The sequence below is a fragment of the Pteropus medius genome, unplaced genomic scaffold (assembly GCF_902729225.1).
Source record: "Pteropus medius unplaced genomic scaffold, Ma_sr-lr_union100, whole genome shotgun sequence".
Taxonomy (NCBI): Eukaryota; Metazoa; Chordata; class Mammalia; order Chiroptera; family Pteropodidae; genus Pteropus; species Pteropus medius.
In genome coordinates, this window is record NW_024340692.1 from 21589703 (window position 1) to 21617570 (window position 27868).

The 27868-nt window shown below is 39.5% G+C and overlaps 1 protein-coding gene across 4 annotated transcripts in view; it reads left to right on the top strand.

Annotated features, from left to right (window-relative positions):
• Positions 1-27868, top strand: part of PCSK5 (proprotein convertase subtilisin/kexin type 5) — a 396723-nt gene that overhangs the window by 285657 nt on the left and 83198 nt on the right. For all 4 annotated transcript variants that reach the window (XM_039843681.1, XM_039843770.1, XM_039843973.1 and 1 more), the window contains exon 21: positions 23514-23616. In XM_039843681.1, the coding sequence (XP_039699615.1) occupies positions 23514-23616 (103 nt within the window). The remainder of the gene's footprint in view (positions 1-23513; positions 23617-27868) is intronic.

The following is a 27868-nucleotide window of genomic DNA, read 5'->3' on the forward strand; positions in this document are numbered from 1 at the left end:
CAGAAAGCCCAGAGAGTTCCAATTGAGATGAACCCAGATTCTGCCTATTTCCAGTCAAGATGGCAGAGTAGGGAAACTGCTCACCTCCTCCCATGATCACAACGTAATTAGAACTAAATTATAGAATAACCATCATTGAGAATCACCTGAAGACTAGCTAAACAGAATTCTTATAATTAAGGATATAAAGAAGCAGTGCCGTCAAGACTGTTAGGAAGAGTGGAGACACAGAATGGGTAAGTCCCACACCCATAGTGTGGCAATTAAGAATGAGGAGAGATATCTCAGCCATTGAGTTCCCCTCTGAGGTATGAGGGGTCCACCCCCACACCACACTCCCCAGCCTGGGCACCAGAGCTGGGAAGAGGAGTCCCCATAACATCTGGCTATGAAAACCAGCAGGGATTGCATCCCTGAAAGATAAAGGGCTGTGGGAGACCAAGACACGCTGCTCTTAAAGGGCTAGCAAACAGACTCACTTGCTCAAAACTCACTTGATCTAAGCTCCAGCTGAGGGGCAGCAGCTCAAAAAGTTCCAAGGACATTAGGGGAGGAACTAAATTGACAAACTTTAGGGTGAAGGCTTGAGAGGCAGGAGCCAGGAAAACTCTCTCCAAGGACAGAAGTGAGGGCAAGTGTCATTGTTCTTTTGGTGAGCTCTCTTTTCACCCAGCCAGCCCAGCACAGGCAGGCACCAAATCTGTGTTCTTCATCAACCTGGCTAACACCATTCACCCTGCTCTAGTGATTGCTTGAGACCCACCACACCCAACTCACTTGCCCAGCCAGAACCACTTCCAGTGGCTCCTCCACACAAGTGACCTTGGCTTGTGGTGCAGACTTTCCCCAAATCTGTCAAAGGTCCACAAACACCAAACAAGCAGTGGCAACACTGGGGTGCTTTGTAGCTCTTCCTAAGGGATGCCAAACTCAGCACAAGCAGCAGTTGGTCTCAACTTGCATTTTAATTCTCATCAGGTGGCCCCAAGCCTAGCATAAGTGGCAGCCAGTCCTGTCCTGAAACATAGCTTCAACTAAGTGGCCACAAACCCTGCACAAATGGCAGCTGGCCTCAGCTCATATAGTGGTGCCCAACAAAGGGTTGCACACACAGCATAAGGGACAGCCTGCCTCAGTTCACAGCATAGCCTCTCCCAAGTACTTCCAAGCCCACCACAGAAAGCAACCAACCACAGATCACTTTGTAGCTTCTACCAAATTGTCTCAAGCCTAACACAAGTGGTGGCTGACCAGGACCTACACCAGAGCCCCTTTCAGGAGGCTCAAGACCCAAGACAGCTGGTGGTGATCTTCAGACTTCACCAGAGCACCACCAACTAGTCACACAAGTGACACATGCAAAGGGCAGACTCAGCTGGTACCAGAGTCCCACTCCATGGGGACTGTGCCTGCATAACAGCTCATACACTGTAGTGATAGCCAGCCCTCATAGCCATTCAGTCTGATGATTAACCCCACCCACTGTCATCCAAACACCAGTTGAGGCTGAAATACAGCAGGAGAGCACACACAGCTCACATAAGAAACACCCCTGGAGCACCCAGCTCAGGTGACAAGGAAGACTATACCATTAGGCTCTATAAGACGTGTTTTACATAAGGCCACTCTGTCAATGCCAGGAGATGTAGCAGATATACCTAAAACATAGAAATAGGAAGTCAGCCAAAATGAGGAGACAAAGAAACATATCCCAAATGAAAGAATAGACAAAAACAAGAAAAAGACCTAGATGAAATGGAGAAAAGCAATCTACCAGATACAGAGTTCAAAATTGGTTATAAGTATTCACAATAAACTTAGGGTAAGAATAGATTAACTCAGTGAGGACTTCAACAAAGAGATAGAAAATATAAGAATATAGAAAACATAAAAAGAACTCGTCAGCAATTAAGAATACAATAACTGCAATAAAGAATACACTAGAGGGAAACAACTACAGATTAGGTGAAGCGTATTATCAAATCAGCACTCTGTAATACAAGGTAGTGGAAAACACCTGACTGAAACAGTAAAAAAAAAGAATTTTTAAAAATGAAGATAGTCTAAGAGACCTCTGGAACAATATCAAGAATACCAACATTTGCATCATAGGGGTACCAGAAGGAAAAGAGAGGGAGGGATTGAAAACCTAGTTGAAAAAATAATGACTGAAAACTTCCCTAACCTGGCAAAGGAAATAGATATACAAGTCTAGGAAGCTCAGAGAGTCTCAAACAAGATGAACCCAAAGAGGGCCACACCAAGACATATAATTAAATTCACAAAGGTTAAAGACAAAGAAAGAATCTTAAAAGTAGCAAGAGAAAAGCAGTTATGTACAAGTGAGCTCCCATAAGATCATCACCTGATTTCTTAAAAACTTAGCAGGACAGAAGGGAATAGCATGAAATATTCAAAGAGATAAAAGATAAAGACCTAAAACCAAGATTGCTCTACCCAACAAGGCTATCATTTAGAATATTTAGAATTGAAGAAGAAAGAGCTTCTCAGACAAGAAAAAGCTAAAGGAGTTCATCACCACTATACCAGAATTACAAGAAATGTTAAAGGGACTTCTTTTAGAAAATAAAAATATATGAATAAGAAAATAAAGAAAATAATTCTCGCTGACAAAAACACTTTATGAAATCAGTAGATCAACCAATTATAAAGCTAGTACAAAAGTTAAAAGGCAAAAGTAGGAAAATCATGTGTAATTACAATAAATTTAGGATACGAACTCACGCAACACAAAAGTAGCAAAAAAAAAATAATGATAAAAACAAACATGGAGGGTGCAAGTAAAAATTGTAGTGATTTTAAAATGTTTGAACTTCAGTGACTTAAACTTAAACTAGACTTCATCTACTTAAAATGACTGCTATAAACATAGCTTGGTACATACAACGCCCATAGTAACCACAATCCAAAAATCTACAAAAGATATACAAGAAATAAAGAGAAAGGAATCCAAAGATAATACTATAGAAAGTCAACATGCAAGAAAGCAAGAAAATAAGTAACAGACAACCATAAAATCAGAAAAATTAATAAAATGGCAATAACTACATACCTATCAATAATTACTTTGAATGTAAACGGACTAAATGCTCCAATCAATCAAAAGACATAGGGTGGCTGAATGGATTTTTTTGGTAAAAAAAAAAAAAGATCCATACATATGTTGTCTACAGCAGACCCAATTCAGATTGAATGACAGACACAGACTGAATATAAAGGTATGGAAAAAGATATTTCATTCAAATAGAAACAAAAAAAAAAGTTGGAGCAGCAATACTTATATCAGACAAAATACACTTGACAACAAGGACTGTATCAAGAGACAAGAGCCTTTCATAATGATAAAGGTTCAATCCAACAAGAGGATATAACTCTCATAGCCATTGCACACGCAGTGTAGGAGCACCTAAAAACATGAAGCAAATATTAACAAAAATAAAGAGATCAATGGTAGTACAGTAATATTAGGGACTTTAACACCCCATTGTTGTCAATGGATAGATCAACCAGACAGAAAATCCACAAGGAAACAGTGTCTTTAAATGACAAATTAGACCAGATGGATATAATAGATATTTTTAAGACATTTCACCCAAAAGCAGCAGAATATACATTGTTTTCAAGTGCACATGGAACATTTTCCAGGATAGGCCACATGTTAGAATACAAGGTAGCCTTAATAAATTTAAGAAAGTTGAAATCATATCAAGCATGTTCTCCAAACACTCTGATATGAAACTAGAAATCAATTAAAAGAAGAATATTGAAAAACACAAACACACAAAAGCTAAATAGCATGCTACTAAACAATGAATGAGTTAACAAGATCAAGGAAGAAATCAAAAGATACTGTGAGACAAATTAAAATAAGAACAAAAAGACCCAAAAATCTATAGAACACAACCAAAGTAGTTTGAAGAGAAAAATTTAGAGCAATATAGGCCTACCTTAAGAAATAAGAAAAATCTTAATCTAATTTTACACAAAGAACTAGAAAAAAGAACAAACGATGCCCAAAGTGAGTAGAAAGAAATAAAGATCAGAGCAAAATTAAATAAAATAGAGTCTAAAAAAAAAAAAAAAAAAACAGGAGAAAATTAATGGAACTAAGAGCTAGTCCTTTGAAAAGATAAACAAAATTAATATACTTTTAGCCAGCTTAATCAAGAAAAAAAAAAAAGGAGCCAAATAAATAAAATCAGAAATGAAAGAGAAGTGACAGCTGACACCACATAAATAAGATTATCAGGAAATAGTACAAAAAATTATATGCCAATGAATTGGACAACCTGGAAGAAATGGATAAATTCTTAGAAACATTCAATCTTCCAAGACTGAATCAGAAAGAAACAGAAAATCTGATCTGACAACTACTGATAAAATCAAATCAGTAATCAATAAAACTCCCCAAAAAACTAAGGTCCCAGACTATATGGCTTCACAGGTTAATTTTAACCAAACATTCAAAAAAATGAATACCTATCCTTTTCAAACTATACCAAAAAAAAATAGAAGAAAAAAGAAAGCTCCCAAAATCATTTTACAAAGCCAGCATTACCCTGATACTAAAACCAGAAAAAAGCATTTAAAACAAACAAAAAAAGTAAATTATAGGCCAATATACCTATAAACATAGACGCAAAAATCATCAACAAAATACCAAAATCAGCAACACATTAAAAAGATCATACACAACGATCAAATAGGATTTATTACCAAGATGCAAGATTGGTTCTATATGAATCAATTTGCATGATACACCACATACACAAAATGAAGGATAAAAATCACATGCTTATATCAATAAATACAGAAAAAGCATTTGACAGAATCCAGCATTGATTTATGATAAAAACTCAGCAGAGTCAGGATAGAGGAAAAATACCATAACAAAATAAAGGCCATATGTGACAAACCCACAGCTAACATCATACTCAGTGATGAAAAGGTGAAATCTTTTTATGATCAGGAACAAGACAAGAATACCCAGTGATCATTTTTATTCAATATAATATTGGAAGTCCTAGCCACAGCAGTTAGACAGAAAAAAATAAGTCATCTGAATTAGAAAGAAGTAAAACTGTCACAATACAATATATAGAGAACCCTAAAGAATCCATCAAAAAAACTATGAGAACTTATAAATGAATTCCATAAAGGAGCAGAATACAAAATTAATATTTAGAAATTGGTTGCAGTTTTGTACACCAATAATGAACTGTCAGGAAGAGAAATTAAGAAAACAATCCCATTTATAACTGCATCAAAAAGAATAGAATACCTAGGAATATTTTTAACTAAGGAAGTGAAAGACCTATACTTGGAAAATTATAAGACATTGAAGAAATTGAAGAAAATGCAAGTGGAAAGATATACCATGCTCATGAAGGATTAACATCATTAAAATGTCCATACCACCCAAAGCAATCTACAGATTCAATACAATCTCTAATAAAATATCAATGGCATTTTTCACAGAACTACAACAAATAGTCCTAAAATTTATGTGGAACCACAAAAGACCCCAAATAGCCATGACAACTGTGAGAAAGAATAAAGTTGGAGTCATGCTGCCTGATATCAAACTGTTACAAGGCTAAAGTAACCAAAACAACATAGTACTGGCACTGAAACAAACACACAGAGCAATGGAACAGAATAGAAAACATAGAAATAAATCCACTCTTAAATGGTCAATTATTCTATGACAAAGGAGGCAAGAGTATACAATAGGGTAAAGACAGTCTCTTCGATAAATGGTGATGGAAAAACTGGACGGATACATGCAAAATAATGAAGCTGGATCACTTTTTTACACCACATATAAGAATAAACTGAAAACAGAATAAAGATTTAAATGTAAGATCCCAAACCATAAAACTCCTAGAGGAAAACATAAGCAGTAAATTCTCTGACACTGCTCTCAGTAATATCTTTTTGGGTATGTCTCCTTGGCAAGGGAAACAAAAGAAAAAATAAACAGATGGGACATCAAACTAAAGAGGTTTTGCATAGTGAAGGAAACAATCAACAAAACAAAAAGACAACCTACTGAATGAGAGAAGATATTCACCAATGAGATATTGGATTAGGGTTTAATGTCCAAAATATATAAAGAACTCATACAATTTAACAAACAATCCAATTAAAATTTTGGCAGAGGGCTTGAATAGACATTTCTTCCAAGAGGACATACAGATGGCCTTAGACATATGAAAAATGCTCAACATCACTAATCATTGATGAAATGCAAGTTAAAACCACCTAACAGAATGGCTATCATCGATAAGTCAACAAACAAAGATGTTGGCAAGGATGTGAAGAAAAAGGAATCCACCAGCGCACAGCTGGTGGGATTGTAAATTGGTGCGGCCACTATGCAAAACAGTATAGAGGTTCCTCAAAAAAATTAAAAACCGAACTACTATATGATCCAGCAGTTCCACTTCTGTGTATGCAACTGTCCACTTCTGTGTATGTAACTGAATGAAATGAAATCACTATCTCAAAGAGATATGTGTGCCACCATGTTCATTGCAGCATTATTCACAATAACCAAGACATGGAAACAACCTAAATGTCTATCAGTGGATGAATAAATGTGGTATATATACAATGAAAAATTATTCAGCCATAAAAAAAAAAAGAAAATTCTACCATTTGTAACAAGATGGATGGACCTTGAGGGCATAGCACTTCGTGAAATAAGTCAGAAAAAGACAAATACTATATGTTCTCACTTACATGTTGGAAACCAAAAAAAAAAAAAAAATTAATTCATAGATACAGAGAACAGATTGGTAGTTGCCAGAGGTGGGGGGTGGGTGAAATGGGTGAATGGAGTCAAAAGCTAAAACATTCAGTTATAAAAGACATGGGGATATCAGGTACAGGGATATAGTATACTGTATATTTAAAAGTTCCTAAGAGAGATCTTAAAAGTTCTTTCCAAGAAAAAAGTTTGTTTGTATCTATATATGGTGACAGACTTATTAACTAGACATTGTGTGATCACTTTGCAATATATACAAAATTCAAATCACATCGTATACCTAAAACTAATATATGTCAAATAAACTTCAAAAAAAACCACATATATAATTAGACCAGACCTACTCAATCAGAATATCACTTTTGTAAGATCCCAAGATGATCTGTGAGTGAGCACATCAAAGTTTGAGTAGCCTACCCTTGATTTGTTGAGAGCCACTACTGCAAACTTCATGTCCTTAAAGGATGAGCACTGAGAAATTAGGCAGCTCAGAACCTGCCCTTGGCTTGTCATTAACTAGGAGAGCTAAGGCAAGTTAGCAGCACATTAGGTGAAAAACAACTAACGGCAACTAATATCTGAACCTCAGCCTGAGAGATTGGGCTATTTGGTTACAGGCTCCCAACACTGGCTCTCAGCAGTTGATCAGCCAATCAAGTCTGTCTATAGCTGCTTTAACAACACAGACAGCTCACCATTAAGCTATGCCCTGGCACTCTTTGTGCTGAGATGGATTCACTTCTGTCCTTGTGACCATTTTCTATGCATATTCTTTTAAACGAGCTACATGATTAGCCATGTTTTTGGCTGATGGACAAATGTGGGCCTTATCCTTCTTTACTTCCCTTACCGCAGATCCAAACTTATCATTCACTTACTGATCGCCTCCTTTAGGTCAGGCACAGTGCTAGCAACTTGTGTTCATTACTTAGCAATGGAATGTAGTTGTCCCCATTCGAAGGTGAGGACTCAGAGATCAGAGTGGTCAATTGCTTTCTGTGATTATGTGATTAGGGGGGTCTTCCTCTGACAGCACAGCTGCCCCTGACTGTTCCTCTCTTTTCTACTTCCCAGCCTTCTAAGTCTTTCTAGCCAAGCAGTGCATCCCCTACTCCCCTTACCCATTTATGTAGTTATGAGAGAAGACTGGGTTAAACCTAGGAAATTGTACTAAATAAGTTTCTATCCATCTCTATCTAAATGAATCTCTATTCATCCTTTCCAAGATGCAGTTCAATCTCATAGTTACAATCAGAATCTGGAGGGAGGCTGCCTCGATTCAAATCCTGGTTCTGTCACTCGCGAACTGTGTAATTACGCTTAAGAATTACGTTTAATCTCTCTGTGACTCTCCTTCCCCAGTGGTAAAATAAGGATAACATTCATACCACTTTCTTAGAAATGTTGTGAGGTTTAAATGACTTAAAATGATTAAAGCACTTAGAACAGTATTTGTATGTATTAGACACAATATATGTTGGTTATTATTACCTAAGCCAGAAACTTTGGATTCATCCTTGAGCCTTCCCTCTTGTCCTATATCTATCATAAATCTAGTTAATTTATCTCTTGAATATCTGTTGAATCTGTCTTCTTCCCTCTATTTCCACCACTACCACACTAGGTTAGCTACCATCATCACTTGTCAAAAGCAATCTGCAAACAATGCTCCTGCACTCTCTTCAGTCCCTGCTTAACAAAAAAGCCAAAGTGGAATTTTCAAAATGCACATCTGATTACAATACTCTCCTGCTGAAGTCTGTTGCATTTGGGATAAACACAAGACCCTTTAAGGACCGCAAGACCTTGCACGTTCTACCTCCCACCCCAATTTCTTCTCTGTCCACTCTGGCCTTTCAGTCCCTCCCACCGGCCAAGCCTCTTCTCATGTGGAACCATTGCAGACATCATGCCGGCTCCTCCACCCTCCATGTCTGGTTAACTTCCCCCTCCCCCAAGCCTCTAACCATACTAATTATACAAAATTTACCAGTTTATTTATGGCTTACCCTCTACCTCCTGTACTATAATGTAAACTCCACCAGGAAAAAGAGTTGCGTTTTGTCCACTCTTATATCCAAAATTCCTGGAATGGTGTCTGGCATGTAGTAGGTGCTCAATAATTATATGTTACATAAATTAACACATTTCCATGGAGCTTTCAGCTATTAAGTGACACTCACCCCCTTTTTGGGGGGGCGTCTCTAACACCAAACATGTCAATCTACTTACTTACAAATGTTTTGACTACTTTATCACATGTCAAGTGGTGGTCCACGTCATTAGAAATCATTCCTGACCTTGAAGTTGAACTAGTCCTGTGGAAGAGGCACATGTGGGCAAAATACCAGTAAGTGTGTAGGATAAATTGTAAATATGTACAAAGCACTACAGAGCACACACACAAAAAATCAATTCAGCTGCATAATAGTGCGGTGGAAAGACTCAGAGAAAGCTTCATAGAGGAGGCGATTAGAAGTTTTCTGGGAGAAGAGAGAAGGGACTAGGTACAAACAAAATGAATATTCTAAGTGAGAGATGTGTCTTAGTTGTTCCCCACAGGAGCCAACCTTGAGACAAAGATTCAAGTGCAAGAGGTTTATTTGGAAGATGAAAGACAGTGCCAGTGGAAGAGTAGGAAAAAAGAGAAGAAAGAGAAGTCAGCCAGTAAAGGTTAGGTTATCAAGCCAGCTACCACAGAGGGTAACTGGAGCTCAGTCTTGTGGGGAAACTGAAAAACTATAAGAACACAGGCCTCAGAGTTCTCTAAGTTCTTTGGTATACAACGTCCACAGCTCTATTGCTGTGGACGTTGTATACCAAACCCCTATCATTGGTTGAAGAAAACTCCTGGGATTCAGTTCCCTGGTTCTTCTGGCCTACCTTCTGAGGCACTGGAGTAAACGTCATACTAACAAAAGCAGATACTCTCCCCTGGAAGTTGGTTCCTGCACACTGGCACGGCCAAAGGATGTGTGCAGGGCCCTCAAAAAAAAATCTACTACAGTTCATAAGGAGAGCAGCAGGGGAAGAGGCAAGGGCCAAATTTTGGAGATCTTACAAGTTGTTCTTTGGAACTTTATTCTGTATTGAGGGAGCAGCAATGGAGAATTTTAGGTAGTAGTATAGAATTTGTATTTGAGAAAAACCATTCTGGTTACAAAATAGACAGGATGGGGGGGCGCGGGGCAAATAATGAGTCCCGGAGAACCATTAGAAAGATAAATCTACCATATGGAATGAGAAAGATCAGGCTAGAAGTCACATCATAGTGCTGGATATGGGGATGAGGAGACAGAACTGAGAGAAGTTCGGGGGAAAGAATGACAGAAATTGTGAGGGATCAGATGTGGACAGAGATGGGGTACAAGATAAGTTCCCTATGCTGGCTCTCCTGCCTGAATGGTAGTGGCACTCGCCTAGACGGGAAGCACAAGAGGGATAGCAGTACTGGGGTAAGATTAGTTTGTTGAACTAATTGAATTGGAGATACTTGAAAAATATTCAGGTGAACAGTACAATGGCCAATGGAGATAGGATTATTGAACTCAGGAGACAGATGTAGACTGGGAACTGCTATTTAGGAATCACCACTTTATAGAAGATATTTGAAGACAGGGAAGAAGAAATTCCAAAATAAATAACTAGAAGTTTATCATTTGGGATAAGTTAGTTGAATGTTACTATCAATACCCTTTTAGTATCAAGTCCTTTGCCAACTTAGAGATGGCATGGCTTCTATCATCTCTGTGTATTATGTCTTTTTTTCTCTCTACATCTTCCCCCAAATAATTGTATTTCCCCTCAACATAGTTGGATATGGAGAGGGAACAAGATAAATTGTAATTTGGAGCAAGCTGTGTAAACTCTCATTGTTGGCTTCTTCATCCATAAAAAGATGATCTCCTAGGTAGAGATCAGCTTGTCTAACAGTCAACTGAAGAAACTTTCTTAGAGAGAGAGAGAGACTTTCTGAAGCAAACTCTCTCCTGAACACAGATATCAAACTGATGCTTTTACCTTGCCAGGCTTTTAGCCTGGTTGACAGAAGAACACTCCTCACTGCAATTCCCACAGCACTGCCTCCACTGCATGTGCCTTTAACCTGCTGATGCTAGTTCATCTTTTACCTAAGACTTGATAACTAATTGAAAAGCATCTTTTACAATGGTCGCAAAATCCACATAAGCAGCTGAAACCACTGTGATAAGAGTCCTTTGAAACGATTTACCTTCCTCCTTCATAGGTTCTACATCTGAGTGTATACAGATGGATGGCTTTTCTGCCAGTCATCCCAGCCAAGAATGCATGGCCCCTCCACAGGAATTCATAAGTGATGACATTTCTTTCACCATCTTGACATCTAAACATGATATTCTATCTGGTAACAATGCATTGAGCTCCCGATTGTTTATGGCACGGCTCTAGGCAGAATGGGCTGTAAATGCCTACACTGTATTTTATGCCATCAACTCTTGTTACATGTGTCAGAGAGAACAGCTGCTCAATGTTGAGCAGGCCCAAAAAACAGCTTCCCTCACATTCTCAGGCCCCATCAATACTACCTTCATTTCTTTACTAGCTCAAGTTCACGTCCATTGATTTGACTCCTTTTTCTCCACTCATCTCCCGTATGCAGGCAGTCATCATTTATCAATAACAGTATTTATTCATCATTTATTATATGTCAGGTAGACTCTGTGCTAAGAGCTCGTAGGTACTTTATCAAATTTGGTTGTTACAACAACTTTCTGAGGTAGAGCTATTTTTATCCCATTTTGCAGGTATGGAAATGAGGATTGGATAAGTAGCCCCAAATCACACAGCCAGAAAGTGGCAGAGCTGGAATTTGGATCCAGCTTTGTCACTAAACTGTACTTATTCCCTCCCGTGCAGCATTAGTCTTATCTTTATGAGGCATTTTGAAGTTTACAAAGCATTGTCTTCTCACAAGACTTGCCATTTGATCTTCCAGAGAGCAGAGAACTAGGCAGGACATATCTTAACCCCATTTTCACAGAAGTGACTGACTCAGTTTATCTGACTTGCTCAAAGCCACCTGTGTCTGAGCCTTAGACTCAGAGCTTCTGACTATTTTCACTATGCCCGTAACTATCACGCTCTTTTCTCAGAGCAGCTGTTTCTTCTTTTGAAATAACCGATGTATGAAATTTACTTGGAGGCCAATTTTGGCTTCCCACAAAGACATTTCTGATAATCAGGGTTTTCCGAAAATGAAACAGAAGGAAATGAGTTCTCCCTTCCTTTCTGCTTTCATTCAAACACTGGGCAATCACTGGATAGATAACCATCATTATGCCTAACCCCTGGGAGAGGAGAGAAGGAAGCTATTAGAGTAGATGAGCTCTAAGACCCATCTTTTTCTGATATCCTATGGCTCTATTTTCTGGAAACCACTCTATCTTCACCATTTTGTTGCAGTAGCTCCACACCCTCCTAGCTTACCGAAGCCATCTCCTAACTGAATTACTGGACTGTCCTTTCCAATTTATCCAGTTTCCCTTGACCAGGATGATCTTCCAAAGTTTTTCCCATCAGTGACTTTCTTCCTAAGTCTTCAATGGCTCCCTGTGCCAATCGCACCATTAGATAGACTGTGTCATGTTCCATGACTTATCTACATCCTCTATCTCAACTCATTTTTCAATTCTCCCAAACTCAGTTTCTGCTCCAGTCAACACAATTATTTGCCTGAGTCGCAGAGACATCATGCTTATTTCAGCCTCAATGTTTTCATTGTTTCCCTCTACGGAAATATTCCCCTTTGTCTATGTAGACATATCCCCATTTTTCAAACCTAAGTCTCTCTTATTTCAATACAACAAATGTCTTTAATGAATTTCTTCCCAAAACACAAAACAAGTCTAGGAACAATCTTCTAGTCATGCAGCGGGGCCATGGGACCCCTAAAATAGCCCTGCCCTCAAGGAGGGGTACAATCAGCTGCCCTGCACAGCCATTAGATTTTAAGCACTTGATTCTATATTGGCTTCTGTTTTTGGTATATAATGTGAGCTGATTGTGTCTCATGAAGGGTAGACACTGACCCTTCCTCCAACAAAGCCCCCAGAAAATGGTAGGCAAGCAATAGTTACAGGTTGCATGACTGAGGTATCTAAGATTGTGTATTTCAACCTTATCCTGCACACATATGCATAGGCACATGCAACCCACCAATCACTTGAATTTCCAGCATAGTGGACACATGGCATTTAAAATTAAACTGGGCCTGGAATAAATCCCATCTCCATTACCTTCTGGGAAAAGGAGTGCACCAAATCTGGGTTAAATGACTAGAGTTTGGAATCTGACATGTTAGGCTTAAGTCTCAGCTCTACCACCAGCTGCATGACTTTAACAGGTCATTTACTATCTCATTGCCTCAACTTTCTCGACAGAAAAATAAGGATGACAGAGAACAATGGTAACCAGCACCCTTCTCATGGGGTTATTATTGTAAGGATTGAGTTAACACTAGTAAAGCACTCAGGACAATTCCTAGTATATGGTCATAACTGAATAAGTCTAAGTTATTATCACCCATTCAGCGACCTAAGAAAGATTAAATTTCCTGGGCCTGTTTCCTCATCTTTAAATGAGAGCAGTGCTCATCTCCATTAGCTGGCTATGAGAATTAAATGTGAAAGCCTCAAGAAAACACTCAGCTTTTTCAGGAAAGGTTTTCTTATCTTTGATCCAAAGCCTGGACTTCTAATACCCAGACAACACAACATTGCCTTTCTCCTGCCTCCTTTTAGCAGTTTTGCATGCCCATCACTATTGCTACTATAGTAAGTGCTTGTTTTTATCCCATAGAAAATGTTGGTCTCTTGCAAATCATCTTTAGAAAATTACAACGTAATTACACTGGATTATTGTATAAGCAAAAGGCTGTTCAAACTCCCCGAGCCCACAGGCGGCTATTCCATAGCCAGTCCTTTTGCCTATTTTAGCCAACTATGAATAGCAGAAAGAGGATCTGGCCCTCTCCTAGAGGGTTTGGGGCCCCAGACACATTTCACCATGTAAAATGTGGTTAAGATGAATATCAAGAGCAGCCTTGAAAGCAAAAAGGAGTCAAAGCAGGTCAGACAGCCGCCAGAGGGAGTTCGGGAAAAGGAGGAGAGCCTGACTCACCATCTCTGCCTGTGGGGATCATGGGACCGAGTTTCCAGGGAGCAGCTGTCCTGGACACTGAGCCCTTACTCGCTGCCTGGTGACTGCAGACCTAAGCCATGGACTGGGTTTTGAGGGCCCAGGACCCCTAAAATGGGCCTTGGTTGCCTGTTCTCTAGAAATGGTGCTGGAGTCCATTCTTCTAAGCGGTCCCTGAACAGTTGTGAAGAAAGGAAATCTTTTCTAGATATTTTATTTATATTTACCATGCATTTCTAAATCAACCTCAATATAAGAAAGAATATTACCTAATAGTAGGGAGGAAAAGAACAGAGAACTACAATGTTTGGTGCAACTTATTTTATAAAGGTAAAGAAAAGTTAAAAAATATTTTCAAAGCCATCCAAACAATAAGAAGTGAGTTGAGGTTTGAGTGTCTCTAAAGGTCTTTTACTCTCTCGTGCTGCTTATCTGAGGGACCTGCTTGTGCTCAGTGAAGTTGCAACAGCTCACATTTATTAAGCACTTACTACTGTGTGCTAGTATCTTTCAAAGCACATTTCATATAACTAATTTAATCCTTCTGACAATTTTATGACATTGCTATGATTATTTCCATTTTACAGATGACTGAGGCTCAGAGAGGCATTATAACTTGTGCAAGTTCACACAGCTAGCACAAGGCAGCCCTGGGATCCACACCTAGGATATAAGCACTTCACCTGTACACTGCCTCTCTCCTTCCTGACTGGGGAGAGTACAGCTCATGGTCATCTAGGTACACAGTGCAAATGAGAGAAATCTTTAAGGAGGGAAGGTAGCATTCTCTCTATGGTGGTGCCAGATGAGATACCAGTCGTGGATTCCATGCTCTGGACAGAATCTATAGCTCTGACAGGTTGCAAACCATGTAAGCGGAGGTTGGTAGGTAGGGAAACACCTGAGACTCTCCTTTTTACATCCAGGGACTCTGAGGCCTCTTGCCTCACACCACTAAGCCCCCTGCCCCTCCCATACGCATTCACAACATACGACACTGCCTCCACTTTCATTTTCATCTGTTTATGTGCTTCACCCTCACTGAAAGAAAGACAAAACTGCAATTTGTCCCTAATACCTGCCAAGTAAGGAAGCAAAGTCTCTCTCGGCTACTCACCTGAAGGAAACGCAGGTCGTCCAAGCATACTAACCACTCCACAGTGGGGCCAAGAGTTCCATGTTCTGAAGCTACTCGGTGCACCTCTGCTGGGTAGAAGCTTTGTTTGCCCCTTCTCACAGAGATTCACTTATTTCTTACAAACTTTTACCTCAGCACCCTGAGAAGGGCATTGCCGTGGCTCTGAAATTTTCCACAGCGAAGTGCAGGAAAAGCTGTCTTCGCTCTTGTGCAGGAAGGCACTCTCCCAGGGGCTGCCAATTATAAAGATTAATGCGTGGATCACATCTTGCAGCTGAATTGCTTTCAGAAGTCATTGTTCTCAGTCTCCAGGGTCATTAATTTCAGGTGCCTCTTTGCCACCAACATATGCAGCCAATACATTCTTCAAGTCCCCTCAGGGGTGAGAAAAAGCATAATTTGGAATCCAGTCAGACGAAGGTTTCAGGGAGTTAATATTTTGATGCTTATTTGGCCAAACTGAGCTGACAGCCCCTACCCCACATTATTATTGGAGGTTTAGTGAGAGGACATACTCAAAGTACCTAATAATTTAAACTAATATTTTGCCATCCACTACGCTAGGTGCTATAGGTCTATTTTTTCATTTGATCCCAGCCACATTCTATGAGAATGAGAGCATTATTCACAATACACAGAAGAGAAATATCGGGGAAATATGTAATTTGATTAATGTCAGACAATTGGAGAAGGAAGCCAAAATCAAACCCAGGTGATAATGACTCCAAAATTTGTACATTTACCCATCATAATGCTTCCTACTATGCTGGCACTCAGTAGGCACACAAACTTTGGTTCTCTTCTTTATTTCCACACTTAGGGTTTTTAAAAAGCACAATTTGGTCATTCTCAGAAAAACATATGACAGCCTGACTAATCACTAAAGGACTGAGATGTTCTGGGTGCCCTGTACCACTCAGACCTCTCACTAGAAAAACCAACAGGTCTCTTAGAAGGCATAGCCACTGCCCACAGATGGGCAGTATTAATGGTGACCCAATAAATTTTCATTTACTAGCTACAGTCAATTACCAGCTACAGCACAGAGGGAGCCCCAGGCCTTAGAATGCAACTTCCTTCTCTTTCCAGGAGCATCCCTTTTCTCTTAATTAGTGATTAGGCTGCAATGTTTTAGCGCTAGCAGGCAGGACTTGTGGAAAGGCTAAGAGAGTGTGGGAGAGGAACGGTAAAGGCAGCACTTTGGGTGTGTTGATACAGAGGAAGAGAAGGAGGGTAGTTTGAGGAGTTCCCTCCCATGGTACGCTGGAGTAGGGGGAGTGATGGCAGTGGTACCTTGAAGGGTTTAAGAGCAAGTTATAAAAGCAGTTAGGGAAGCTCTTTCGTCATCATAGAAATGAAAGTGGGTAATAACAAGTCTCATCCTTGTGCCTGTGTTTCTAGACTTACATCATCACAGGGAATATTTTCATCATTTTAAGCTCCATGTGAAAGATTTTGGGTTTTAACGCATCCACATTCAAGGACTCTTGTTTAGTTCAAAAGTGTCAGGAAGCCTCAGTGGGCCACAATTCTGCTAGTTTCACCTGCCATCCTCATCGCCTCCAAAGTGAAAGGAAATGATACAGCTGTTAGGACTTGATAGTGCTGTGCTCACTCATGGGTTTACATGGAAACTCTAGTCAACAACCTGTCCCTTCAAGTCATTCACTGTCTTAGTAAATGTCTCCAAAGTGTAATCTGCCTCAGGTTATCAGTGATGTTTCCCAAAAGGTAGATAAGTTATTCTCTCAAATTACAGCCAATTAATTCTGTCACCATGTACTGAGCCCCACATATCCCCTCACTGTGAATGCATCAGATACTGTACAATTTCCCCCATGAAAGTGGTCCTTCTGAAGCCATAAATGGTGGGGACGTTGGGCGATAAAATCTTAGTCCTGAGGAGTAAGGGAATTGAGTGCACTAGAGAACCTGTAAAAATTCTAGGCTCACTTCCAGGAATAGCAACAACAGCTCACTAAATAAAGAGACTGTCGAGATATTTTACACATCTCAGATAGACAATAAATGCATTTCCACTTACGATAGCTTTCTTATGGGAAAGTGTTCATGATTTTCTTCATTCACAGAGTCAATGATAGGCTTTGTAAATTGTTTTGTTTAATTGCAGATAACAATCACATCCAGGCCTTTTGAATCCCCTTGTGTCTCATCTTGCAACCAACTGGTGCCTTTTTAATTTTTGCGTCCCTAAGCTAGGACTTAGAGTGACTTTTCACTAACATAGAGGCAATGCAAAATTCTCTTAATTGAGGACAAGATATACAGGAACCAATCCATCTATACTAGATTTTCATATAAATCGGGGGACCAGAAAGAGGTTACTATAATTCTGGTTATGTTATTTCTGAAGAGCCAGTTTATTTTGTTTTTAGACAGCAGTTAAACACAAAATCCTTGTGCACGGTTCCAACCAATTATTTTTATTCATTCAAAAAAACATTTTGGGGTTCCTCCTAGGAGCTTCTAAGCTAGTGGACAGAGCAAACAGCTTGTAAAATCCCAATTTGATAAATAAAATCACCTTTTAATAAATGGCAGCCTATTTTCAGAGAAAATAAATTTGGAGGTTATATTCAATCATTAGAGTAAATATGCTTTGTGCAATATGCCTGCTCAGAGTTTATTTTCACAACGAATTCCTTTTTCATACCCTTACTTCGTCAAATGGTTTAGACAAAGCATGTGCTTGGTTCTGTCTTATAAATAGCAAAGCCACTTGGAACAGCAAAAGGAGAAATGAATTTGTACCAGGGAAAAATTAGAGAAAGAGCATGGGCTCAGGTTCAGGCTCAGACACACCTGGGTCACAACCCAACTCTGTCACTTGCTTAGCTCAATGAATTGATGCAAGATTTTTTATCTCTCTGAGCCTCAGTTTCTCATTTATAAAAGGGTCTGTGTAAACATTACATAGAACAGCATTTGTAACATGATAGATGTCAGTGAATCGGAGCCTGTGTGATTGCTACGTCACCACTACATTCAGGGGTGTTGGCCAGGACTTCACTTTAGATATATGTTTTTAGCAGCCTGACTGTGGTCAGGGCCCAAAACAACAGTAGAAACACAAAGGATCAACTCTTAATTCCTTGCTCTTGAGACAATGTGCAGACTGAAGGAAGCTAAACATTTGCAAATGTGTTAGACCCATGATTTTTGGTCCACCCTCTTTGCAGGAGTGCCAACCAATGGGAGTGTCAGATTAGTGTTTCAAGGCATCTACACAAACCACACGGATGAACTCTAGTGCCTAAGAATGAAAAAGCAATGAGACCAGGAAGGATAAGTCCTGTCAATCAGAAATCCTGTGGGGGAGGAAAAAAGGAAGTTGTTGAGAAGATGAGATAGAGGAGCTGTGGTCCCCAGACACCTCCAGTCTGTGGAAGTAGAACTCTCCTTCTAGCTGCCTGATGTTCACTCAGCCTTTGTAGATCCCGATAAAAAGCACAGTGTTCCATCTGCCAGATGTCTCTATTATCACAAGCTTTATCCATTTATTCATTTAGTTCTATTCTCACAGATTTCCTATGCCTCAATTCAACAAACTGACTCCCTCGAGATGGTTGGTGCTGTTTGGATCCATCTCAAAGGGCAGACAATCTTGAATTTCTTGGTTAAAAATAAGTTTGGCCTGCAAAGGAACAAACTCAACATGCAGACTTTTTTTTTTTTTTTTTGGTGGTGGTGTGGTGGTAAAATATACATAAAATTGATCATTTTAACATACAGTTCTATGGCATTAATTACATTTACATTATAGCGCCACTGCCATCATCCATTTCCAGAGCTTTTTCATCTTCCCCAGCTGAGACTTTGTACCCATTAAACAATGTCTCCCCATTTCTCCCTTCCCTAGCCCCTGGCAACCACCATACTACTTCTGTCCCACTGAATTCGACTACTCTAGGTACCTCGTATAAATGGAATCATGCAATATTTGTCCTTTTGTGACTTGTTTATTTCACTTAGAATGTCTTTAAGGTTCATCCATGTTGTAGCATGTGTCAGGATGCCTTTCCTTTTTAAGGCTGAATAATTATATAGACTTTGAAGATGTTGCAGTCTCAGTGAAAGGCCTCATATTTTGAAACTTGTTATAAAACTTCACGTTTAATGATGCTTTAAAAACTGAATTATTTCATTAGTATATAACTAATGGAAAGTATAACTGAGTATTTATTGTAGCTGGTGGAAAGTAATGTATGAATTTCTTTTCACAAAAACTGTCTTTACATAGTGGTATCTTAAGTTAGAAACTAAGTATTGGCATCCTTGCAGAGAGACTGTATTATTTGTTTAGCATCTGTGGTTGTAGTCATTTAAGAAAGTGACATTCTGTAATGCCTGGCATCTGCGTGATAAGGCACATAAATAGAAGTCTACAGGTAATTTAGTACCCCAAGGTTACTCACTGAAATAACCAGATCAAAAATCAAATGGCTGATTTTTCATCAAATGTTCCTCCCATCTTCTCTTACTAACCACCCTTGCTATAAGAAAAAAAAAATTGTTTTAGACACAAACATCATAAGCTATCTACTTACATGTTTATTAATTTATTTAGTTTACATATTTCTTTGCTTAAACTCTACAATAAGTTTAGCTCTCATCAATAAAGAAATATTATAAAATACAGAAGAAATGCAGGAGAAATGAAGCTCTTCTGGTTATATAAGCCTAAAAAATATTATTATGTTAGTCTCAATCATGTTTAGTAGCTGTGGATAATATAGGATGATATATGTTTACGAATTCTGGATGGTTTCATAAAGTTTATTCGTAACTTAGACCTGTTGATACAAACACATGCCGCAATGTTATCAAGAGGTGGAATAGGCAGGGCATGTCACTTACAATTTTTTAAATTTAGAAATATTAATTTTTAAGCTGTCTTCAACTTTAGAGATATCATTTTTCCCATGAGACACCACTTCTTCAATATCCTTTTAACTACTATAGAATGAGATGAGAAAGCAACTAAAAGGGGAATGAAAAAAATTTGATCACAGGAGAAAGACAATTTGGACATAATAATAATAGATGAAGACACCAGAAGGAAGAGCTTGTAGGATGAGGTGGAGAACAAAATATATTGGCCCCTGATGTCTGTGCTAAGAGTGATTTTTTAGAAGAATTTTGTGTATCGCTCTTGTCATAAACATTCAGCTTCATTGTGCAATAAAGACAGATGAGAAGAATTTGCTGCTCCAACAACCAAAAAACCACTTTACTGTGTCCTTGGAATCTGGCTTATTTGGTTTCAACTGTGCAGCAGAAAACTTGTGCCTGCAAGGGCTGGGGGCAGTTGTTTATGTAAGTTATTGGACATCTTCATAAATATGAAAATTGGGGCAAGTCCTTCTATTCTCATCTGTTCCAAAGCCAGAGTTTGCTCTAAAGCTAAGAGGCAGGCAGACTTGAGAGAGGTGCAGTTAAGCTGTCCTATGCTGACTTTCTTACATAAACTTCAAGGTTATGAGGTTTTCTCCATTTTGTTACCAAATGATAGAAGGGAGAAAAATATGTTTTAAGGGTCACTTATCAGGAAGAAAAGTGTTTTAGACTGGGGAGAACTTTTGTAGATCAGAGAGTGATAGGAAACATGAAGAAAAGACTAGAGACAGGGAGACTGGTGGAAAAATATCCCAAGGAAAGATTAAGAGCATTAGATGGAGATTTGACAATGGCCAGGAGGAAAAATGGACCTTTCTCAGAGATAAGAGACAAATGAACAGTCAAGAAGATAGAAAGGAATTTTGACACTAAGAAAAGGGGTACTGAGGAAACTCAATATCGTATCAGCAAGTTAGGTAGTGAGGTAATCTTCTGAGAAAGAATGGGTGGAACTTGGGTCTTGGGAAGGTTTGACCCAGTTCCAGTGAGAAATTCAAGAGGGAACTAGAAAGATGAATGAAAAGATGATCAAGTGGGGTGAACCAGTCATAGTGGAGCATAAGAACATCATTGTGTTTGGAGGCAGTATTTGAAATCTGAGATGGGGCAATTCAGAGTAATGATTATATCTAAAGTGATCATATCTTTGTGAGTGCCAATAGAGGCCATTACAGTTGAGCAGATCAAGGAAGTACAAGGCTCAAGTATCATTGCCACCTGCTGGCTTATAGAAGCCAATGAAGAGGCAAACAAAAGATGAAGGAAAATTGAAAATTTCCACAGTAATATATGAAAAACCTTTGATTAACCTTGGGTTTAGAATCGTATAACTCCAAACTATCTCAGTAGCATTCAATTTAGCAGAGTAGTACGTATTTACTTTAAAATTCTACTCTAGCATTGGATCTATTATACCACGGAGGTTAAGATGGGTGGATATCAAGAATAAAGAGAAATGAATACCTGTGTCAGTTTCTATAAGCACCAGTACTAACACCTAAACACAAATTATTAGCGTTGACAATGTAGGCAAGATTTACTTCTTCCTACCATGTCTACCCCAGATCCTCCGCTCTTTGTCGTGCTGGTGCCTGGACTGATAATCACACTGCTCAATTGGTTGTGCCTCCTATGACAAAAGTGGAAGAGATTACACAAGGGCAATAATTAAGAGGTGGAATAGGGGAGTCTGAATAAAAAGAAGGCTGCATAAATATGAGGCCTTTATTGTGTGAGACAGTCCCAAATTGAAATCACCACTCCTACTAGACAGAAATCCTAGTTTTTTTTTTTCCGCTTTGAGACTGCTGATTATCAAGAATGCAATTAGTCCATTCTAACACCTTTGTGTGAATTAGTAAAAATTCACACAAAGGCAGAGGCAGGCAAGACCAGAGTACATGGCTTGGTGAGATGAACATAGGCTGGATTTCCACATCCACTTGACTGCTTGGGCAGGCACCTTGTACGATGAACGACTCAAACATCTGCATGTTTTGCTCCTAGTGGTTATTCACTCTTTTAGGCCTAAGGCTTTTGGGAGTTAATCTTGAGCTAAGAACCACAGTCCCATTCTAAAAATTATATTTCGGATTCCTGGTCCACAATGTACCTTGGTAACAACTGGAAGACACAGAAAAGCAGAGTCCAGGCTTTGCAGAGTATGCCACTGCTAGATACTTGCATTGCTCTAAATACGTAATTTTCCCCTTTAGTTAACAAAATAAATAACTCTACATGAAAGGCTTTTTGTTTTATGTAAGGACAAGCTCTAGCTGCCTCTTCATTTTCATTTTTGTGGTTTAGTGATAGCGAGTAGATTTTTATATGTAAGATTTACCTTACCCAGTGTACTCAGTCAGTAAAGTTATGGGAAAAGGCAGAGGGGTGGACTTCCCTCCATTCCTTACCAGTCAAGTCTGTGTTTCCACGGCTTTTTTCCATGCAACTACAGTAAACCAGGCAGCGAATCGTAGAGTTTCAGAAATGCAACATGATTAAACCATGGCTGAATCCTGCTACCTCACTCTGGCTGTATATCAGATTGACAATGTTCAGACATGCTTACAGGGCTCTGAAAGTTGCAGTGGAAGGCAAATGAAAGTTGTGCCTCTGCTGAAATCTGAATCTATAATTCGTGAGCGTGAGCAGTGTCTACACCACACGAAGTGGTTCTTTGGATCAGACTGCAGGAACTTGTCAATTTCTTTAATGAGACGAGACAATGAGTGTAGTATGAGTAGAGGGTAGAATTCAATGAGTAGAGACCCATCATTGGAATCACCTTCAGTGAGTTTAGCTTCTCTCCACTACCTTTGCCATGGGTGTAATTTTAAATGTTCACAAGAAGTTTGTGAGGCTAGACTTGCTTCTGTGGAAAGGCCTTATATGTGTGTTTTTTCTTCTTGGGAAAGATAAGCTTTCCAATTAAATGAAGAATTCTCTGGCTATCCTTTCATTGTTACTCTTTCAGGGTGAGATGCGGCTGACATCTGTCAAATGTCAGCCAAGCTTCAACTCCCATTCTTGACTAGCAACCGCTATCCATCCCAGAGTGACGGGACAAGACCTGGGTGGGTCTGGCTTGTTGCCTGACTTGAGCCAAGGCTATAACTGGGATCTCTGTAGGCCATAAGCCTTCAGCCTTTAACAGTTAAGTCAGTAGAAGCTCAATAAAGGGGTCCTGTAGGAAGCCCCCCTTGGCTTCTCTCTGCTTATAAAATCTGTAACACATGTTGACTAGATCCAAAATCATGTCATTGCCTCATAACTTTTTCAGGTTCCAACTTTCAGGGCCCTTGGGAGAGGAGCAGTTGTTATTATAAGGTCAGGATTTAGGACTGGCAATTAAAGCCATTTGAGGTCTCTTCTCTCTGTGTTGTCTCCATTGCTTTTAGGCAGCCACAGAGATCTGGCTGCTCTCAGACTAACAGCCCACGCAGCACTGACATGTAGAAATGAGATAAACAACTAGATTTTCTTCCCCAGGAGAATACATTGATGAGCATGGCCACTGCCAGATCTGTGAAGCCTCGTGTGCCAAGTGTTGGGGGCCGACTCAGGAAAACTGCACTCGCTGTCCTGTCACAAGGTGAGTAGTCTCTCAGTATCTCCTATGGTTGAGAGCTCACGGGTTGCAGGATAGAGAAAGGTACCCCTTGGGCCTGAAGGAGAAAGAAAAAGTCCTTCTCATGACACCGTAACCCTCTGTAGACTGACCACAGCCCACCTCTGTAGCACCTTCTCCCCATGATGCCCAGTACCCACTGCATGAATCAGTATCCTGGACTCTAGTGGGGCTTTCTCATCGATGAAGATGATGGTGCCTTTGATGCCTGGAATTTCATCCCTTTCTGCACACCCATAACTCAGTCATCTCCATCTGCTGAGCAAATATCTGCTCGTTTTCTAGAATCAGTTCATGGGTAAACTGTTCTATGAAGGCATTTTTTACCTCTTCCCAGTATAATTAACCTCTCTCCCTTTATGTCCCCCTGTGCTCTGTATAAACTTCCCTAAGAGCAACTGTGACATTGTAAGACATTCATTTACAAAGCTATCTCTTCATTAGACTGTACATCCCTTGAAATACTCATCTTTGTGTCTCTATAACCTATCCTAGTGCTAGGAAAATAGTAAGAACTCAATAAATGTGTGATAGCTGAATGAATGAGGAAATAGAAAGTATCTGAATGAGATGAGTATCTCTGCTAATATGCTGGGAATATCTAATGAAGAGAGTTGGGAGCCTATTGTATTTTTAGTCAACACTCCTCTGATTCTAGCACTTAATATTTGTTGGCTGACTGAATGTTCGAATGCCCTCCTCACTGCTCTGCTAAATGCATAGGAAGCAGAGTCTCTCCCCAGACCAGTATGACAAGGCTGCTCCCATGGCAGGTGAATCTCTAGGATGGATGTTCCTTCCACCTTACACAACGGTCATTTCATCTAATTCTTCCTCAGGCCTGTAATATCATGTGTAGGAACTGTGGTATATTTGTCTCTTTATCCCCCCACAGTGATCAGCATATAGCAACAATTCAATAAACGTGTGTTTCATTGAACTTGATAAAGTAGGTAATCAATATCATGAGCTTGGCTCTCCAAATAGCTCCCTCAAAAGAGAAAGAAGGAAGGGAGAGAGGAAGAAAAGAAGGGAGTGAGGAAAGGAGGGAGGGATGAAGACACAAAAGAACGGTCTTAAGAATTCTCAATGATAACTGTGATAACACCTTCCAAGTGTCTCTTTAAGATATTTATGCCTCTAAATATTAAACTTGCTTTAAAGCAACTTCAGAGCATACTGTTAGATACAGACGGCATTCTAAAAATGGATCCAATTTCCCCTCTAACTTCTCATCATATCAGTAATCAAACTACACACTTCTTTGAACTAAGGGGACATTTTAGCATTTGTTTAATAAGAGAGCTACCATCATCCAGTGTACATTGCAGAAGTCATGATTGTCTCAGACTTACCAGAAGTGAGGGAAATAATTCTACTACCATAAATTAAAAAATTGGTAAAAGATCAGGTGTACACCCCCTGGGCCATTCCGGTAGTTGAACTTATTTAAGTTCAAGCTAAAGCCCATGCTTTAGCTTTTGAAGAAAGAAAAACATCTGTATGGATCTTGAACCAGGGTGTCCTCCTAAGGAAATCTTATTCCGCAGGAAAAATTTTCTCCTCATCTCCTGAGCACTCCATTTCTTTCCCCATCTCTCCTCCTTGATGTCAATTACTTGCAAATATGTCCAAGAAAGGGCATTGTATCATGGCAATAAACTACCTGACTTCTTTTCTTGTCTGCATTTTCCTGGAAGGGGGTTGAGAAGATGAGGTGAAAGAAACTATTTTAAAAGACAGTGATGTTGACTTATTTGTTCTTGAAAGAACAGCACTGAATTTACCAAAGTATTTCTGTGAGTGGAATCAGGTCCATTCAAGGCAGTCTTGAGCCCCTAGTTTATATCCAGCTCTGAGTTAGGCGCAAGGCCCATAAATTCTTATAGGTGTCTCAAGAGGTCAAAGTTAAGGGATGGTGAGCCACTCAGGGACAAGCAATAGTGGGGCAGTTTTAACACACTAGGCCTGAAGCCAAAGCTGCAACCATAGAACAGGAGATGCCTTATAGAAACTGGAGCTATAGGGGACACAGCCATTTCAAAATCATGGAAGAAAGAAGCAGAGTTGTGACTCCAAGAGGAATAAATATCCCAATCTCTCCTCCCACCCTCAGATCTCCTGCTGGTGTTTCCTATCTGAAACTAACTGGTGCCCAATGGGAAACATCACTCACAAGTAAGGGAACTAGCTTGGAGATGCAGTCCCCAGTGGGCACACTTCCAAGACAGCACCAAACAGAATGCGGAAAAATGGATCTGGGCCAGGGGTAAGGGGAGACAAACAAAATACACAGGACAGTTGGTCTCCAAGTTTCTTCCTATTCTTAAATTTTTGGATATTTCCAGTCCCAGCAGAATGAAGTTCAACTCTAAAGGAGGTTTGCTTCAAAACAATATGGAAGGGAAGTAAATCAGTGGGGATAGAGATGAAATAAGATTGACTGTGTGTTGACAATTGTTGAAGCTGAGTGATGAATATAAGAGGAGGGGTACTGTTATGTCTTGCATGTATGTTTATCTTATATATGTTTAAATTTTTCCATAGTAAATTTTAAAAAATAATTTAACCCTGAAGTTGTATTATAGGAAATACAAATTTAAAAAGCCCTCCCTTCAGCTTCTAGTTTTCCCTTTACATTTCCAAACTTTAGGTTTAGCTCCTTAAAGGCAATTGAAAACTTAAAGGAAGTTTGCCTCTTCTATAGAACATGCATAGATAACTCTGTAATGTCATGGTCCTCAGTGTCCAAGCTAATCTCCCAATCCAGTCCTGGAAAAGTTACAGTCAAAGAACTAATTAAAAGCATTTTAAAATTAGTTCTGACCCACCCTCAAATGTTTTATTTGATCCGTCTCATTGAATTCAGGGGAAAAAAGACTTTTTGTTAAAACATTAAAGTACCAAGAAATTTCATTAAGTGACTTTCTAATGGCTTTAGTTAGGCCAAACCAACAATCAGCACAGAGGACCAACTAACCCTGACTTGACACCTCTTTCATTCTAGTTCGCATCTCTCTCACACACACACACAACACACATACACCACACACACACACACACACACACCACTCATCTTTAGCACTTGGTTTTGCCTCCTTCTTCCTTTCCATGAGCCCTGTTGGACCTGGAATGGTTCACTGCTTATAAAAAAAAGCAAAGGGCATGTGTGACTTGAGGAGAAAAGTGCTTCCCCTATAGAGATTAGCTTGCCTGAGTGTCTCAGAAATCCACAAATTGAATGTCTGGTGGTCCCAGAGTCAGCTTGTGTTGGCTTTAAAGAAAATTTTCAGCAGTCCCATGAAGCCCAGAGCAAGGCCTCTATTCTCTTCCATTAGGGAAGATTTGCTGGTGTTGGTGAAAATCTGTTCCACCAACAGATTTGAAATGGTACTTTTCTTCATGTTCTTTAGCAAATTTTCTTGGGGAGGGGAGGGGTGCAGGGGAGGATGTAATTCAGTGCCTGCATTTAAGCATGACTGTTTTCTAGATCTTTCGAACTTTAGAAAGAATTATGTTCTTACAAAGACTGGGTATATCACCTGTGCTTTCCTTAGGGTCGAGGTAGAGAGAGGTGATTTAAAGCATAATTGTGTCCTTGGTACTTATTAGAAATCACGCCCTCAAGTAAAAAAAAATCAGCCCCTTCCCCATATAAACATGGAATTTTACACTATCTGTTTCAGCCCCCACACCCCACCCTAGTTTCTGGATGATTTTAAATGGTTCCCATCATTGAGAGTATTATATCGCCACTCTCAAAAGAAACAACTTCTTCCTAAACCAATCTATCATCTTTCTTTAAAGGACAAAATGATGATGTACTTTCTGTCCTATTTTCAACTGAATTTAGCAAGAAAATGAATCCTCACCAATAAACATATTCCATTCTCTCCTTTTGTAGAGCATCAAGTAGCTTCCTTATTTAAAAACTTGAGAAAGCTCTTGCACAGTTTTTCTCAAAGGGAGGTTGTTTTGTTTTTGTCTCTTTAACTAACCATATCCAAATTATTCCTTGAAACATCTTCTAGCCCATAAAGCAGAGGCAGGGTGGGGCCAAGATATTCCCAGTTGGCATTAGTGCCATCAACTAAAAGTCTGGGCTGGGAACATAGTCCTCTCATTATACACCATGGTGCAGGGGATCTGTTTTGACATGGACAACCAGATGTGTGTGAGTGTCTGTTTAGGGCTGGACAACACACTGTGTAGTAGG